This window comes from Balearica regulorum, chromosome 12 (genome assembly GCF_011004875.1).
Source record: "Balearica regulorum gibbericeps isolate bBalReg1 chromosome 12, bBalReg1.pri, whole genome shotgun sequence".
NCBI classification, from domain to species: Eukaryota; Metazoa; Chordata; class Aves; order Gruiformes; family Gruidae; genus Balearica; species Balearica regulorum.
In genome coordinates, this window is record NC_046195.1 from 4283427 (window position 1) to 4300425 (window position 16999).

General features: G+C 41.0%; 1 protein-coding gene across 4 annotated transcripts in view; it reads left to right on the top strand.

Annotated features, from left to right (window-relative positions):
- Positions 1 to 2751: 2751 nt before the first annotated feature.
- TBC1D2B (TBC1 domain family member 2B) overlaps positions 2752 to 16999 on the top strand; it is a 37220-nt gene continuing 22972 nt past the window's right edge. Inside the window, exons 1-3 of one of the 4 annotated variants that reach the window (XM_075764912.1) lie at positions 2752 to 2840; positions 11407 to 11560; positions 16560 to 16725. In XM_075764912.1, the coding sequence (XP_075621027.1) occupies positions 2793 to 2840; positions 11407 to 11560; positions 16560 to 16725 (368 nt within the window). In that variant the 5' untranslated portion in view covers positions 2752 to 2792. Of the gene's footprint in view, positions 2841 to 4170; positions 4540 to 4725; positions 4870 to 4990; positions 5134 to 11406; positions 11561 to 16559; positions 16726 to 16999 lie in introns of those variants that run through there. The other 3 variants (XM_075764911.1, XM_075764914.1, XM_075764913.1) reach the window with 3 other exon arrangements.

Consider the following 16999-nt stretch of genomic DNA (forward strand, 5'->3'; position numbering starts at 1 on the left):
CAACAGTACTCTAAATTCTTCTGCTTATCCTCTTCAGCATTCCTGTCAAGCTCTATAGCAGTTCTCTAGCCAGTCTGGATCTACGTGAATGCTGACAAGCCAACGATTATGTGCATATGGATGGCCCAGTCCGTTGCTACAGTTAAGTAGTTTCTGTTTTTCTATTCATAAGGGGTCTCATTTGACTCTCTCTTCTCCACATGGCTACCAACTTGCCTGGATATCTTTACAAGTCAGATCACAGATGTAAAATCAATGCTGCCATTCACGGAATTGTATAATTGTTGCTTTTTCATAGTGAAGAGATCTTGATAAAATGCAGCGCAACAAAAAGTAAACCCAATGCATTTCATGCTGTCGTATATTCAACTGGTTTTATATGAAGTTAAATTAGATCTTTCCTACTGAATCAGAAATTGCAAATAAGCTTCCTTGCTTATTCATAGTTTGTATCTTTTTTTCCATTTTGAGAGGGGAATACAAATGGCGAATGTGAAACAGGAAAGGAGCACCATCTAGCGTTTAAAGAATAATACTGGAGAATGGAAAGTATATGAAACATTGCCTGTCAGTTCAAGCATACAGACCTTGTTTGCGTATAAGAAAAGAATTTCTTCAGGACATGTAATAATACAATGTTCTTCATGGACATTGTGGTGAATGAGAGGCAGGGGAATGTAGGAAGACATGTCAGACTGCATCAGAAACAGTAATGTGAAGAAATTTTTTGCCTGTTTGTTGGTAAGAAAAAGCTTAGGAAAGTTTTTGATTCCTGTCCTCCAAAGAATTTAAATAACAGTAGGCCAAAACCATTCACTCTTTGAAATGATACAGTGCAATACTGTATGCAAGTACTACACATAATCAGGCTATAGCAGAGTGGTAATACTTATCTTGGCAGTGATAGTGACAGATAACATTCTGCAAGAACCTGCAAAATATTTGTTAAAATGGAATAAAAGTAACTGTTTAGCCCATGCAGGTTTGGACTGACACTGTGTGGGAGAGGGTCTGAGGGGGACCGTTGTCTGTAGTTCCATTGTTCTGGAAAAAAAAAAGACCAGTGGATGTTTAATGTGAGCTCTGAAAAATTCTGAGTTTCATCTCTAACTGAATCCCCATATCTCAGAAGATATCAGACAAGAAACAAAGTAATTTTTGCTTGCTGGTTTGTGAAAGGAAGCAGTGTACATACTCAGCCATTCTAAGTTTGGAGCTATGATCTCACTTTAACCAAAAGCATGGTACAGATGTGCTGCTTGTCATTTATTGATGTTTCCTGCACTTCTGTAAGCATGACAGCATGAGCCTGGCATATACACCAACTGTACTCTCTCTGCCTCCATATCTAATGATAGGCTCTCTCTTTTTCTTGCGTATTTACTTTTTTTTTTTTTTTAGAATAAAATGTGAAGTTATTCAAGAACTGTGAATGCTTATATTCGTTATAAGATAAACCCACTACAATTGTAATGAGTTAAACCAGTCTCTCATTTTTCAGAATAAATAGTTTTATTTTTTATGTGCGGTAGATGGCCTTGTTCAGCCGAAAGTGCTATTGCTAAAATACTCATTAATTTTTAGGAGAGAAAAACACGCCAGAAAAAAAGGGAATTTCAAATATTTTTATGTTTGACAAGCTTTACGGTTCTTTTGGCACTGTTTCACTATATGTAAAATTTACTTGACTGTTGCAGTATGGTTAGGAGTTACCTGCACACCAAAAGCTTCACTGGCCCTCGCTTCTGGGCAGGAGGGAAATCTCATCTTGTGCGATGCTATTCGTATTTGGTTTGTAGACATTTGTTAGCCACAGAATGTCACCTGTATCATCTGTGCATTCTGGACATGAAAATATGAAAGGAAGAAGCAGGTAAAGGGAAAAGCATTGTTTTCATTTATATTCACCACAGCAACCTAGAAGTAAGTTATTTGCCAGTACATGTCTGAATCTATTTGTGAAACAAAAGGGCATACATGAAATAAGGAACTTATTTCCCAAGAAGGGGAACTTTCTGTTTACATGAATCAACTGTGAAATTAGGGGATTCTCCTGCTTTGAGTGTTGTAAGGAAGCTGAACAGAAAATTTAAAAAAAAAAAAAAAAGAGAAGTACTGACAGCAAAAGTTTTGAGGATTTAGGAATTGATTCTGTGATTTGCTGTGAGATGTAATTATTGATAGCCAGTAGGAGTCAGGGTGCTCAGCACGCAAAGAACAAGGCCATGCTTCACTAAATGGATGAGATAATGTAACAGATCAGTGATAAGCGCTGGGTCACTTAAACTTGTCTAAATGACTGAGATAAGGAACTGGCAGCTTCTAAAGAGAATCAGTGTTTTCTCTGTGTAACTCATGTTCTGGCAAATGACACTTGCCAAGAAAGAGTATGATGCTACCAGAAGACCAAGAATACTTTGTCTTTGGGGAAGAAGATACTGAGCAGTATATATGGAAGAAACCTTACTGAGCTGTTGTTTAAGCAGGATCAGCCCTTCTTACTTTCCACATTTACCAACAAAGCCTCAACTTTTAACAGAGCAGAATCAGTCATTCTAGACTGGGGGGAAAAAACCAAAAGTCTAGCCTTAGTTTGCAACATTTCATCTTTCAATGGATCACACTTCATGTCATGTGAGTTGACTTGAGGAGGTAACTTCCACACCTCAGTTTCTACAACAAATTGCTCAAGTTTCTCTGCTAACAGAACACTGGCTATTTCCTCACTCAACACATTTCTTATCAGTAGGTGACATCTGGAGGGGAGGACGCGAAGAATTCTGCAATGCCTGATGTCAACATCGAAGAGGAACCCATGGACAACCACACTGAATAGTCAGGTGCTTTATATCCTTTACATCTTTAGCATAGAATGAAAATACTGTCTGGCAGATGAGAGAGTTACCCTTTATTGAGAAATTAATCAAGGCATTTAAAAATCAGGACAGAGTAAGAAGCTCTGGGGAATTTAGGATTTCTGGATAACTTGAACTTCCAAACTGTCAGAATTCAGTCAGGTGAACCTAGTTCATAAACAGCATAATCCTAATAAAAATGCCATTGCAAACATCAGCTCCAGCCATTGCAACAACTAGTTTGACAGCAAACCTTTTGTGCAGTACTTAAGGTTGAGAATGAAAAGCTGAATGTCATGAAACCATGGAATTGTCTCCTCCCACTTTTGGATGATGATGCCACATCAGACTGTTTCCTCCTTTTGTACCCAGGGCATCAGGCATGTTTGGTGGAAATGGGCATATGCTGTGTTCCAAACACAAGGAGAAAGTACGTGAAATTCTGTGTACCTCCCTGTGGCAGCTTGATCTCTTCACAGTGAAGTTTTCTGTTACAGAACTTCCCTAGACCCCAAAATGTGTGAGATGTTTCAGTGAAACATAAAAACATAACTAGTTCGGCCTGCAGCCATTTACGAGTCTAAACCCTGTAAGCTACGGCTTTTTACCCATTGCTGCCTGCACGTTCCATAATTTTTCCCATAAATAATATGATTTGGGAGTGATTTTCAAATGCCCGTCAACAGGCAGAGCAGCAAGGGTTTAGTAATTAAGATCAAACGCTGCAGAGAGATCGTGAAGACCTGGTGGGGCCCATGACCTCCTTCGGTTACTGCTACGGTGTCAGGAAAGGCACTGGGGCAGAGATAAGGTTTGGAATGGGAGACTACATTGAGCAATACAGTTCCCAACAAGAGAAGGGTTTTAATCCGATCATGGGCTAGACCACGATTTGGAAAATACTTTTTAATGTGGCCACAGAAGTACTGGAGCTCGGTAGCAATAAAGGAAGGGACGGTGCAGTACAAGAGCAGACGGTAGCCTGAAGCGGCTCGAGGTAGCTGGCTTCCCACCTCAGCAGCGGCCCGTGCCGCGCCGATTTCCTGGAAAAGGGCCGTGGAGGGCCGGTGCCCCCTTCGGGGCTCAGTCCCCGCTGTCCCTGGGGGCTGCCGGGCCGTGCTCGGCAGCCGGGGCGGGGCAGCCCCGGGCCTTCGCCTTTGCCTGCGGGCGGCGGCGCGGAGAGCAGCGGCGGCGGGGCGGGCCGGGCCGGGCCGGGCCGGGCCGGGCCGGGCCGGGCCGCGGCCGCCGCACTACAAATCCCGTGAGGCAGCGCGGGCTGGGCCGGCTCCTTACGCGGCGGGGCGAGGCTGCGTCTGCGGCGGGGCAAGGCGAGGCGATGCCGGCGGCGGGCTCGGAGGGGGAGGAGGGCCCGGGGGGGGCCGGCGGCGGCCCGGTGGCGGAGCAGGCCGGTTCTGGTACCCCCAAGCTCTGCGGGTACTTGCAGAAGCTGTCGGGCAAGGGGCCCCTGCGCGGCTTCCGCAGCCGCTGGTTCGTCTTCGACCCCCGCCGCTGCTACCTCTACTACTTCAAGGGGCCGCAGGAGGCGCTGCCCCTCGGGCACCTCGACATCGCCTCCGCCTGCTTCAGCTACCACCAGCCTGAGGCCGGCGCCGCCGCCGCCGCGGGGGACGAGGTCGCCGCCTTCGAGGTGCACAGCCCCAACGGCGCCGTCACCGTGCTCAAGGTAGGCCCGAGGGCGGGCGGGCGGGACCCGAGACCCGTACCCTCCCCTCAGAGCCGGGGCGGTCCCGCCGGGTGGGCCGGGGCAGGCGGTGGGGGCCCGCGCTGGCTGCGCCTCCGAGGCGGGACTGCACTGCCCTGCGCTGCGTTTTGTGGGTTTTGCTTTAAAGAAGAAAAGTAGCGTTTCGTAAACGCAGAGTAGATCAGAAATACTCAGGCTATCCCTAGCGTTAGTTTCATTTTTTTGTTTCCTTTATGATTTGAAGTGCGCTTCTGAAGGGGAAGAAAATGCTTCTGGCGAGCACGATCCTGTTGCAGCAGGATGCACTAGCTGGTGGGTTGGGTGGACTCTGTGGAAGCGTCTGGGTAGAGAGAAGATTTCCGAGGAAATCTGGTGGGTTGCGGGTTTGGAAGTTGAGGGGGAGTGGCTGGTTTTCACTTTTGGGGTGTTTATTTTGAAAAGATGATTATGGCAGAAGTCTTCATCTAGACGGCTTTGGGAGGAAGGAAGAGGAGGAGGGAGAATTGTTTCCTGGTAGTAGCAGAGGCTGCTTATCACACTGTTTTTGCAAGGACTCAGACTTTCATGGGACAAGAGGTGAACGTTAGGATTGTCTTACATATCTTTCCTTTATTGTCACATCTAGGAAAATAACCCAAGGAAACCATTTCAACTTAATAAAGAAGAAATAAATTCTTCTTGGTGCTATTAAGGCATATATTGCACTCAAGGAGTGCTCCTGTGTGTTGAGTGTGAGTTTTCACATGAACTGCATTATTTTTTTAGCAAGATCTATAATATTAGAGTATAATACACAAAGTTATTAAAGTAAAACAGCAGAACTTCCTATTGAATATTGGAAAGGATCTTTTTTATACACTTATTTAATAGTGGAGATTTTAGCAGTGATAATAAATGCTGAAATTATAGACCATGATCATATAAAGCTCTTCAGTGTTCTGTTTTGATAAATATAAATGCTTGTTAAAATAAGGAATTATTAACATACTTTACTAAAAAATAAGCAATTTATTTAACTGGAAAACTAGTATGATAATAATTTCAAGTATATTTGGTTGAGAAAAAGCAGTGTAATGGGCAGTTTTGTATGCAGTCATGTGTAAAAACTACCTTTTTCTTTGTATGGCCATAACCAAAGTTTTTATCGCTTTGCATGAATCTGCCTTTATAGCCTGAGTGTTTATGTTCAAGGTGTTAAAACTGCAGACTTGGCGTAAGCTGGGATTTTTTGATAGTTTGGGGGGGGGTGTGTGGTTTGCTTGTTTTGAATTAGTATCTAGCAATTTTTCTGTGGAAATTTCCAGGAAAATACATAATGCACATTTTGTTTTGAGGATCCTTTTTGAATAGGAGGGCCTCTGTTGAGAAACATATAATTTATGATTAGGATTATAGTGAGAAATAGTGTATGGCACCTGTGTAATAAGCAACTAGGCTGTCAAATAGCACTCTAGCAGCAGCCTCGGGTGTCTTCTGCAATCATGACGATACAAATAATACTCAACACAGATGCACAAATGTAAGGACCAGGGAGTTTACTCTTCCATGGTTTTCTTGGTATGTTTTTAGTCTGTGATGTTACTGTTGTGCCCGTTCTTTTTGTATTCATTTTTTTGTCCTGTACTCTCTAGAAAGGAACCTGCATGGATTGGAGTTCTCTTCATGTTTCCTTTATGGAGATTGAAAAAAGGTGCCAGTTAAGGAAGTCAAGGTCTTTTCTGTAATTAGCAGGAAAAAATAATTTTGTGTCTCCTACCTCTCGCATCATTGTGAGGCTTCCCCTAAAGCGGCCAAGTGATTGTCCATAAAAATGCTTTTACATAATAGGTGTTTATGTAATAAATAAGGAGTTAATGAAAGTCTTGAGGGATACTGCAGGACCAACTGGTCTTTTGTGGCCGTGTGATTCACCAAGGGATAAGGCTTTTGCAGCTGGAATTAATTTTCTTCTACCCAAAACCTTAGTTCTTTAAGGCCTTTAAAAACATCTTTCAGTTAAATTAGGTAGAAATAGAATTAAGAATGAATTCAAGATGTTAAATTAAAAAAACCCCAGCCCCTCCAAAATGCCCCACGCTGACTGATCCAGCCTCTGTTGCAAACAAACGTGATTTCATCTATCAAGAAAACATGACACACACAGCACAAGGAATAAAGTCAAGTCAAAAGTAGTCTTCACCCTCTAACTCACATGCCTTGTTTTCCTCAATTTGCTGCTTGTTCAGAATTTCCAGATCTCGTGATCTGGTCTTTCCCATTCAGTATTATAAGCTGAGAAGAGCAGTAAGAAATAAGCAACAGGAATTCCAGATTGAAATGATGATGCTGTTGAGGAATGCATTATTTCTTCATAATGCCTCAGTTTTCTGGTAATGTAATGATTTCATCGTCTGGATTGCTCAGTCTTTGTCATTTAGTGGGAGCTGAGGACTGTATGATTGACATACTTGGGGTTTGTTTCTCAGTTTGATACCAATTTCAGGAAAAATATACTGTAGCCTTTCCAGCAAATAAGGCCAATTGTTCATAATTAAGAAAAGTAGATAACCTACCTGACACTTGCATGACTGTAGCGTTTCTATCTGTTTCCAACAGTTAACATTGGAAGAAGCTAAGTGTGTGTAAAAAGCTTTTCCATGTAAGATATTTATTAGGTACCATCACTTTAGGTAAAGAAGCAGAGAAAATGGCGTATTTTGTTAGTTGTGGATAGATGATGTTTGAGACTATTTTCACAGAAAGGACCTGGTCCTGCAAATACTTAGTGTAACACAGAATGCTGGTAATAATCAAGTGAATATTTGCCTATGTTGGCACACTGAGGCCTGTCGTTAAAGGAGAAAAGAATTAGTATTATGAATATGTGTAAATGAACAAAGGGGTCATTTCTCATTTGTTTTTAAAACAGTGTCTTGTAGTGGCACAGTTCACTTTCTTTTGAAACAGAAACACTGGCCAGTGATGATAGACTGCGTGGCTAGTCAGTTATGTGTGGATAACTTCTTTGTGAACAGTGGTGAATTGGGAGGGGAACAGAAATTGCACAGACTTATTAAAGGAAAAGCTTTTCTGGGTTATTGGCTGAGTAGTAAGCACTCCAGGCCTTGCATATTTTGGAGCCCAGATCCTTGAAAGTATTGGACACCAAACTTGCTGAAATCAGAATTATTTTGGATATTTGTCAATGACCTTTAAAGATGCAGCAGTGATTAGTAATGGGGTGTTCAACCAGAAATAGTATTGCCTTAGGATCTGACCCCATTAAGGTCTAACTCAGCTTAAAAGGTAGCTCAGCAGTGAAGATGATTTGTTTTCTGAGCTTTTTTTTTTTTAAACTTTGCTGGTTAGTGGTTGCAGTGCTTTAATTAAAAATTGGGCTGCCCTTCAAAAAAAGCCATCTGGCTCCAAATTTGCTGTTTGAGCGTAGCAGGATTAGTAAATCATAAGAAATGCAAACTTGCTAGTGATGTTCCTTTTTACAAAAAAAAGCTTGAGGGAGACTTTATCTGTGTTCAGAAAAGGATTGTGGCAAGAATTTTCATGAATTCTCTTAAAATGACAGGTCTGCTTGTTGTGTTTCTTCGGACTCTTCGTGAAAGCGTTGAGTGTTGGCATACATGTTCCACCAGTGGGTCCAGGCAGAGGATGCCACTGGGTAGTTGTTTTCTCCAAATAATAATTCCGGTTGTGTCATGTGTGCATTGGAAGAAGGCAGTTCCTGCAGCATCCTTAGTGGGAGAACATAGGGGAGTAGTTTGAAGTAAACTATAATAATTTTCTGACATACATGGGACTGTATGTCTGTTCACTTAGTGTCTTTTGTTGGTACTGTAAGTTTGCAATAGTAATTCCTTGTCTTGCACCAGTTCAGATGACATTTATGGTGTTTTTTTTTTTCTCACAGAAATACCTCCACTAAAATGTGACTAGCTAAGGTTTGTTCTTACTGCAGAGCCACATAATAGTTTAGTACAAATAAGGATTTTTTGCGAGATCTGATGGACGCTGCAGTTAGTTAAATGTTCTGTCTCTTGTGGTGAGCAGCCGTGAGAAATGGGGCAAGCATGGAAGTGTTCCTTTCTTTGACAGGTAAAGTGAATTATAAAATGGTTTGCAAATTTGTCTTTTGTTTAGGAGTAGGGGAGAGTGAAACAAGAAATATTCTATGTGTGGTTAAAAAAAAAAAGTCCATTTCAAACAACAAGCTTCAAAGATTAATTTTGTTTAAACAAAACTGATCTTAACAGAGATTTTCAGGATACTCTTTTACTTGTAAAGTAAATAATTAAGATGCCTGTATAAACTCAGCAAAAACTGTTCAAAGGGAGTGGAAAACCCTGTAAGAGAAGGAAGACTCTGTATGTGAAGGAAGTATGTGCAAAGTAACAGGCAGAGTGGAGCAGCAGGGTACTGAGTAATTCTTGGGAAAAGTGGACTGAGAAACTTGTACTGCTTTGCTGTCCTGTTTTACATTGAAGGACCATAACTGCTAACTGACCCAACGCGTAACAGTGACATGAGTTGTAAACTGAGAATGCATATTTGCTGCTCAGCAGAGAACAAGTGCAATTGGGAATTTAAAGGCAACAACAAGGAGCAACTCCAATAAAATCAGTTAATGGTTTTCTAAAGACTATTGGGGAGAGGATAATGGGACACACTGTAAAAAAGGCTTACTAAGTTGAACTAGTCATGGGCAGAAGGTAATTGTAAGTATAGCTTTGATTGACTCCACGTGAATTGTCTCATTAGCTATGTTGTGGTAGCAAAGCAAACCACTTAAGTACTACATCCTGTGTTAGTGGAAGCCCTTTGAATTCTTGGTGGTTTTCTGCTGGAGCACAGTAAAACATTGCTTTAACAAGGCTTGTGTGCAAATCTATCTAAAGGGAATGTAGGCTCTCAAATTTACCAGAAATGAAGACTTGCCACTGGATAAAACTCCAAAGGAAATACTTTTGTGCTAGAAATAGAAGGGGAGGCATTTATTTTTTGCAAAAAAGTGACTGGAATCTGTAGACTTAAAGCCTGCTGCTGTGGTCGTTCCAAAACTGACAGTGATGGCTGTGTGGATGTTGTTTCTCAGTGTCTGGTTCTTGGATAGTTTCTGGGAAACCTCATAGATGCTTCTAAACTGTTCTTTTCCTGTGTCTTTTTATGAGGGAAATGTTTTCCTCCAGTTTCCTGTGAGCAAGCAAGAATAAATATACGAAACTAATTTCTATTTCAGTTAGAAATATCTTGCTTATAAATCTTTCTTAGCAACTGAGAAAAGTAAACCTGCAGTGTCCTCTTGTATCGCTGTTTTGTTTATTTCACTACTTGATTTATGAATGTTTACTTGATTTATGTATCTTGTCTTCTTGTGTGTGGTTGTATATGTGAGAGGAACTGGAGCAGCAGCTCCAGGAACAACTGTCTGTTTTCTGATTAACTTCTTTCCACAATGCTTTGGAGTCATTTGCTGTAGGCTGTTGCGGATGTTAAAGCTCATACGGGTACAAAAAGCCAAATCATAAAATAAAAAGTCATCTCTGATTGCTAAAAACTAAAATGGCAGATTGCTGAGCCGGAGAGAGCACCCTGGGGAAGCATCACTTCGTTTGCTATATTGCTTTTGCTCTGTCTTGTAATTAGCTGCATGGCCAAAATACGATGGTAAATGGATCTTCAGTTTGACTAGACCCAAAGTGTTCTGATATCAAAAATGAAGACAAATCTGTGCTACCTGCTTTATGCAGCACTTACTGTACTTTGTAAGGAAATCTGTGCTGTTTGTTGCTCTTCATTCTTCTGGAGCTATGGCCTGCACGGGTACCCTCTTCAGTTGTGATAAACAGAACAGGAAGCTATTTGAATTTAAGTTTTCTTTAAAGAGTAAACACAGTCATTTGCCCAAGTAATGAGGCTTTTTCATTGATAATGCCATCAAGCACTTTGGGACAAGGTAGGAGAAAGACCGGCTAAAAGGTAAGTGTGCTTACAAGCCGAAGGACTTTGAGTGTCTCTTCACAAGTGTTAACTTTTTGTTCCTTAATGCACCCGTGTTATTAGTGTCAGGTGCTTGCTCTAGATTGGTGGCTGAGTATGTATGTTGGAATAAAAATGACTTTTCCAAGTGAGTGCCTGCAATGTTAGTTACCATCACTTAGTCTTTTGTTCGTATTTGTAGATTGTTGTTTGACATGCTTTGAAATGACTCTTGCAGCTGTGATTCTTACTGAAGCTTAAAGATGTATTTTGATTCTTGCTTGCATATTACCTATTCATGGTAATGGCTGTAGGCTTGTAGACTAAATATTCGTGTTGGAGGTTTTCTGTTTTAAATATGACCTTTCTGTAGAAGTTGGTTAGCTCATGGGATCATCAAGTAATACGATATGTAGGTTTAGTCATTAAAAAAGGAGGCATTACAATGCATTATTTGTTGATTTCTGCTGGTAATAAAGCAAATTAAAAAAAGAAAACGGGTATCTTCCTGAGTGTATTTGGGACCTTTTTTTCATAATACAGATTTGTAGTAATGTATTTAAACAGTGCTTTCTGTGTAAAATACACGGTGCTGATGCTGCATTTTCTGATATTTGAGTGTAAAACTGGAGAAGAAAAATGCATGTGACTTGTTCTAATGGAAAATGGATTTGATGTGAAAGTGAGGGATGCATATGTATGCACAAGGTGCACCTAGTACATTGGTGGTTATTTTTATTAAATCATATTGGGTTTGGGTGATGATACCTTGCTGGTCTGCTAATTATCTGGGGCTTTTTTATTACACTTGGAATTATTGTATTCATATACCAAGTAGATGCAGTGGTCTCCCCAGCGCTCTGGTTCTTTGTGTCATAGGCTGCAACTCGTCAGGATATGACATACTGGCTTCAGGAACTTCAACAGAAGAGGTGGGAATATTGTAACAACCTTGACGCAGCAAAAAGGGACAGCCGAACTTCCCCTACGCCAAGTGACTTTTCCAAAGGTCTTGTTGCCAAAGACAACCCTGGTAGGTTGAAAATTTGAGTAAAAAGTGAAAACCAGAATGCATGCTTCTATTCAGTGTGAGTTGATCAGTACAATGCGTAACACTGGGGTAGAGAACAGTCTTAGGTTTTTTTCGCATCTTGTTATCAAGTAACTCTGTGTAAACTTTGCATGTGTTGATGATGCTAAAATTATTTAACATAAATGTAATTTTATGTGTGATTTCATATGTCTTACAAAACCTGTTGATTTCTTTAAAAACAATTTTTTAAAATCAAGTAAAATGGAGTAGTCCTATGACTAGGTTTCATTCAGTGGCAAAGTACAGTTTAGGTTAGATAAGTTGTCTTGCAGTTGTTGCAATATCCTAAAAGCTTAGTTTATTCACTATTCTGAGATGTAAACTCCAGTTTTTAATGGGAACAGGTATATTTTGCGTTCTGAATGACTGTATTTTGTTCTCAAAAAAAAGTGTGGTAGATCTGACTGAAAAATTCACTGCCTTTTACAACTGGAAGACAGTTTGCACTGATACTACATAAGTGAGATTCGGTTTCCAGAATACCTTTAGCCAAGCGAAATGTAATTTTAGACTAGTGTCAGATGTATAAAAATTTATCAGTGTGTTATACAAAGTTATTCTGTGGGGTTTTGACTACATTGCTCAGACACTTCTGAATTGTTTTATTCCTGAATCATTACAGAAATGGATTGCTTGCTGATTTCTGTTATCCATAAATAAGAGCAAGTAAAATCCTGTTCTGTGCCAAGTGAGACATGTTAGTAGAGCTCTCTCGGCTTTAAACAGAGTCATGAGATCAGACATATTCATCAACAGATTTTATATTTTGTTGATTTCAATTTACTCATACTGTAAACCCAGAAGTGTTAAACTGTCTTCTTCCCTGCCCTTGTCTCCCCTCCCCCAGTTCAGATCCCATGTTGCAGTATTGTCCTCTAACCCAGTTTACTGCTTTCATGTGAGAGCAGTCTGCTTGTGGCTGCTTGCTCAACCACAGCTGGCTTGAGAGTCTCTCTTTTCATAGGGGCTCAGCTTGAAGTTTCAGCTACACCAATCTAACAGCTAGTTAGAAATGCCTGGCTTTCTCCCTTGATCTAGCACTGGTGCTCATCGAGCCCTTCCTTGTGCTAGTGCAGGGAGTGCAGCTAGCAGGAAACATCCTTTTCTCCAGGTCAGTTTTTGGCCAGCATAGCGTTCTGAAGTGGTTTACTGTGGGGACAGATGAGTGCCAGGATTAGCCCAAGAGAATTGTTGGGAGTGTAAAGTGGGATGGTTTGAGACCACCTTTCTGGCAGGAGACAGTCTGATAAGCAGCTTGTCAAACCATACGCTGCAGGCACATACGCGGTTTTTGGTGCGCAGAGATCTAACAGCTTGCAGGTGTCGGAAAGGGTAACAGGCTTTTGCTCTTTCAAACCTTTGCCTTTCGACCTTCTGCCTCTCGTTCTTTGCTACCTAGTCTCCCTTTTTGTATTTTGTGGTGTTTGTCTGACCCTGTGCTGAGTTGGTTGAGTTCAGAAGTTAGACAAAAAGGAGGGGTTTTTTCCCTGCTAGATTAATGAGTGGAATACACTTACTGTGGAATCAGGTGACTTCCAGAGCTGATGGAAAGGAGTGGACAAATGGCTAAATACAGGAAGGCAGAGTAAAGGAGGAGGCAGGACTGCCCTTTTTGGACAGGAGACGGTTGTATCAGATCAACTATAATATGTAACTTGGCCCCCAAATCTCTGTTCTCTTTTGCTACTTCCCTCAGAGCTTGAGCACAACGGGAAACTTAGCTGCTGTCACTGCAGTCCGTGTATCCCTCACTCCTGTTTCCTCTCGGATCTAGCAATCCTAATCCAGTCACTTGAGATCACTGATCCGATACTTTACTTTCCTGCTGATTGTTGACGGTTTTCTGGATCGGCAAGCTGAACCAATTTGTGTGATTTCTTTTCCTTTTTTTTCTCTTAGTTATTATTAAATGCCATGCAAGGAATATCAAGATGAAATGCATGGGCTGAGTAGACCCACTACTTTCAGGGACAGCCTGCACTTAAACTGCATTATGTAGAATTTGAAACTGCATCTAGAGTGTCTAATTTTTGAGGACAAATCACAGTGATGACTTTATCATCAACTGTACTGTTTAAGTAGGGTTTTCTTCTGGGGAAAGTGCAAAGAGTCTGAATGTTTGATGGTTGTTTCTTCATTTTAAACAAGTATTCCAAAAGTTTGCTATACAGTTGAGGGACTCTAGCAGGCTGTAATTCCATATTGATGACTAAGATGTGTGCCTTGTGGGGTTTGGGGTTTTTTTAAAGTGTGTGTGCATTTGATGATGTGCTTTATACTGAGCAGAGAAATTTGTTTTGCTAGTGCTTGAGTACAGATGCTATCACTAATGTTTTAAATGGAGAAGTAGTCTGTCTTCAGTCCAGGAGCAAAATTGCTCACTGTAGTCTTGCCTGTTTTGTCCTGTTGTGTCCCATCCGTCCCTTTGTTTAGAAATCTGGACTAACTGGAACATAGGTAAAGGTAAGGTACAGCTTTATGGATTGGGCTTGACAAGTTTTTAAGAGTATTCAAGGTAGTGAAAAATACTTTAAAATATTTTTTGAAGTGGGCTGTGGGAAAGCTAATGTTACAGAAATGATTCTGCAGGATTTGTCATGGAACTGCCTTACTGCTGTGGAAGTCAAAGAAATGATTTATTCATTACAGGATATGGGAATTTCTTCTTCTTGGAATTGATTCAATGTTAATGTAGCTTTTATAATTTCAGTTCTTAGTTATGCTAGTCCTCAACTCTTGATGTGCATTAATAAAAAAAATGGTATGTCAAGCATTTATAAGATTCTTGTGTTTTGAAATAAGTTTAAGAACAAGATTTTTTTTGTGGTGATTGCATTAGCAACCCCATTACACTGTTGTGCTGTATCTGCTGTGTAGTCCGTAGCTCTAACCAATCAGCTGGCTGGTGTAAGCAGGGGATCGTCTACAGTGAGCAACCTCAGGAAGTCGGAGAAGTTTTGGCCAGACTGATTAGCATGTCTGTGAGAGGAAATGCTTTTATTAGAAGTTCAACTCATGAGCAATTCATTTACCTGGGCCATTTTATAAAGAGACTGTGCAGTCTTGTCAAATCATACAGGTAGAAGATGAAACAAGCTGTAAGTATGAAAGCAGACTGTTGGTATTCGAGCCTGGTTTTGGGTGCCCATAAGTTTTTTGTGTGGGGGGGTTTTTTGTGGGTTTTTCAGGGAGTGAGGGGGTGTGTGGTTGGTTTGTTTGTTTTTTTTTAGTTAGAAACCTATCGTATTATCTTTCCCCTTTATTAGACACTGAATATGATCAGAAGTTAATTTTATTTGACCTAGCTGAATTTTGTTCAGCTCAAACAGCCAAGATCCAAAAGAATATGGAATTTAGTTTGGCCGATAAGGCACTGAAGAAGTTTCAATCAGCGCTGTTCATAACATAGGTCAAGGCAGTGTAATTTGTACCTATATTTGAAAGATGACATGATATACTTCTGTTTCAGATACCATTTTTCAAGGGTTTGAGAGATTTGTAGTGTCAATGATCTTTTATATTTGGTATTCTTTATCACAAAATGTTCTGTCTTTCTGCTTCTAATCTTTGGTATGGGCGAAATAAAAGTAACCATCTGCTGAGTAACTGGAGGGTACAGGTTGCTTAAAGATCGTCTTGCAGCTAGTGCCAATAATAGTCAGAACAAAGACTAAAAGGCTCACCAGGGATAAACCAGGGCTTCATGATTTCCTAGGGTTTTTCCCTTCCTGCAGAGAATCATTAAAGTCAGAAGCCCGTCCGGTATGTTACTTGATAATACAACTGCTGAATCAAGTCTGAGAGTGTTCTCAGAAATTTTTAATGCACTTCAGTGCTTTGAGAATGATACAGAGAAGAGTCTGAAAATTACATTTGAGCTTGTTCTTAGCTTGCCTGTTCAGAGGGTTTGTAGAGGGCCATAAACTACTTTTATGCTTCTCTAGAATGCTTTTTCTATTCATAGTATATGCTCTGCATTTCCTATCCCTCTGTCTGCTGGAGGAGGGATGAGGAAGAAGGCAAGCTATCCAGGATAATGGAAACACTGAGGTAACGTACACGCTACAGATTGTACAGTACGTGTTGGAGACCTGGCTAGCTCTATTGGATCAGCTTGGATCCTCTGGAATTCATTAGCTCTGGCTCAGGGCTAGCAGCAGTTCTTGGCTGGTTCCTGCGGAGTCACTCGGAGCCTGCTGAGTTTGCTGGCACATGTGCAGTGCTGGGCCTGAGCTGCATGGCCCTCAGCCCAATCTGTAGACTTGCTGAAGTGCACAAGAGAGTTGGGCTGGATGAATTTAGGTGTAGCTGCATTCAGCTTAACCAGAGGTAATAAATCCTCGCTGATCCAATAGGTCTCTGATGGGCCTGCAGGGCCCATGCTAACGTTCCTAGCTCCGGGAATGCCTGGGCTGGATTTGCACAGAGCTCGCTCAAGTCCGTAAAGCTCGCTGACTTACAGCAGCAGTGTCACTTTTAGGATGAACAACTTTTAGGATGAAGCACACCCTGAAAGTTGTGTCACAGTATTTTTGTGACGCTGTTCCTGACTTAGGAGTTCTGATAAACCTGAGCTTGTTTTATAAAGGTTTTTTGTGGATTTATATAATAAATCCGTCTTAATTTTTATGGCTTTATAGCTGCTTAAGCTAGATGAATCGATACTGACTGAGATTGTAAATCACTCCTGAAATAATGCTTCGTGAGCACCATACGAGTCCTGTTACCAGAAACAGGTGGCTGCAGTGAGAGCTCACCAAGGAAAACATTGAACTGTTTTTGAAGTTCACTTGAACAGTGTTTTATAAAGTTATGTTGCAATTTAAAATCAAACCCTACCTACATTACAAGCAGACTTAATATATGACTTTATATAGCCACTGTTCTTTTACTCACTGAAAGTTTTGCCTATTTTTCTCTCTGTTTTTTTTTTTAATAGATTTGAGTATCCTAAGTCAAAATGCCTCAGCAGAAAGAGCTAGAAATATTCTAGCTGTGGAAACTTCTCCTACAGACCTGGTGGGGGAACAAGCAGCTTCCCAACCTGCGCCAATCCAACCAAGTGCTATCAATTTCTCACTTAAGCAATGGAGTACTGAAATCAAGTAAGTTGGGGATGTGGGAGAAAGTTACCAGATTGATAGTTGCTGGCAGAGACTATTTCATACTAAAAGAAGTGTGTATGTGGTAGGCAGAGCTTTTCAGAAGAACTGGGTGTGATGGGGTGGATGGGTACATTGGACTGTACCTCTTCAAGTAAACTGTTTCTTTATTATACTTACTTGTTTGAAGGGCATAGCTGAGCATCACTGTGTAGCATTACTGACACCCGAAAGGGAGAGTCAAGTCCTGTAAAGCACTTGTAGTGATGGCTTTGCT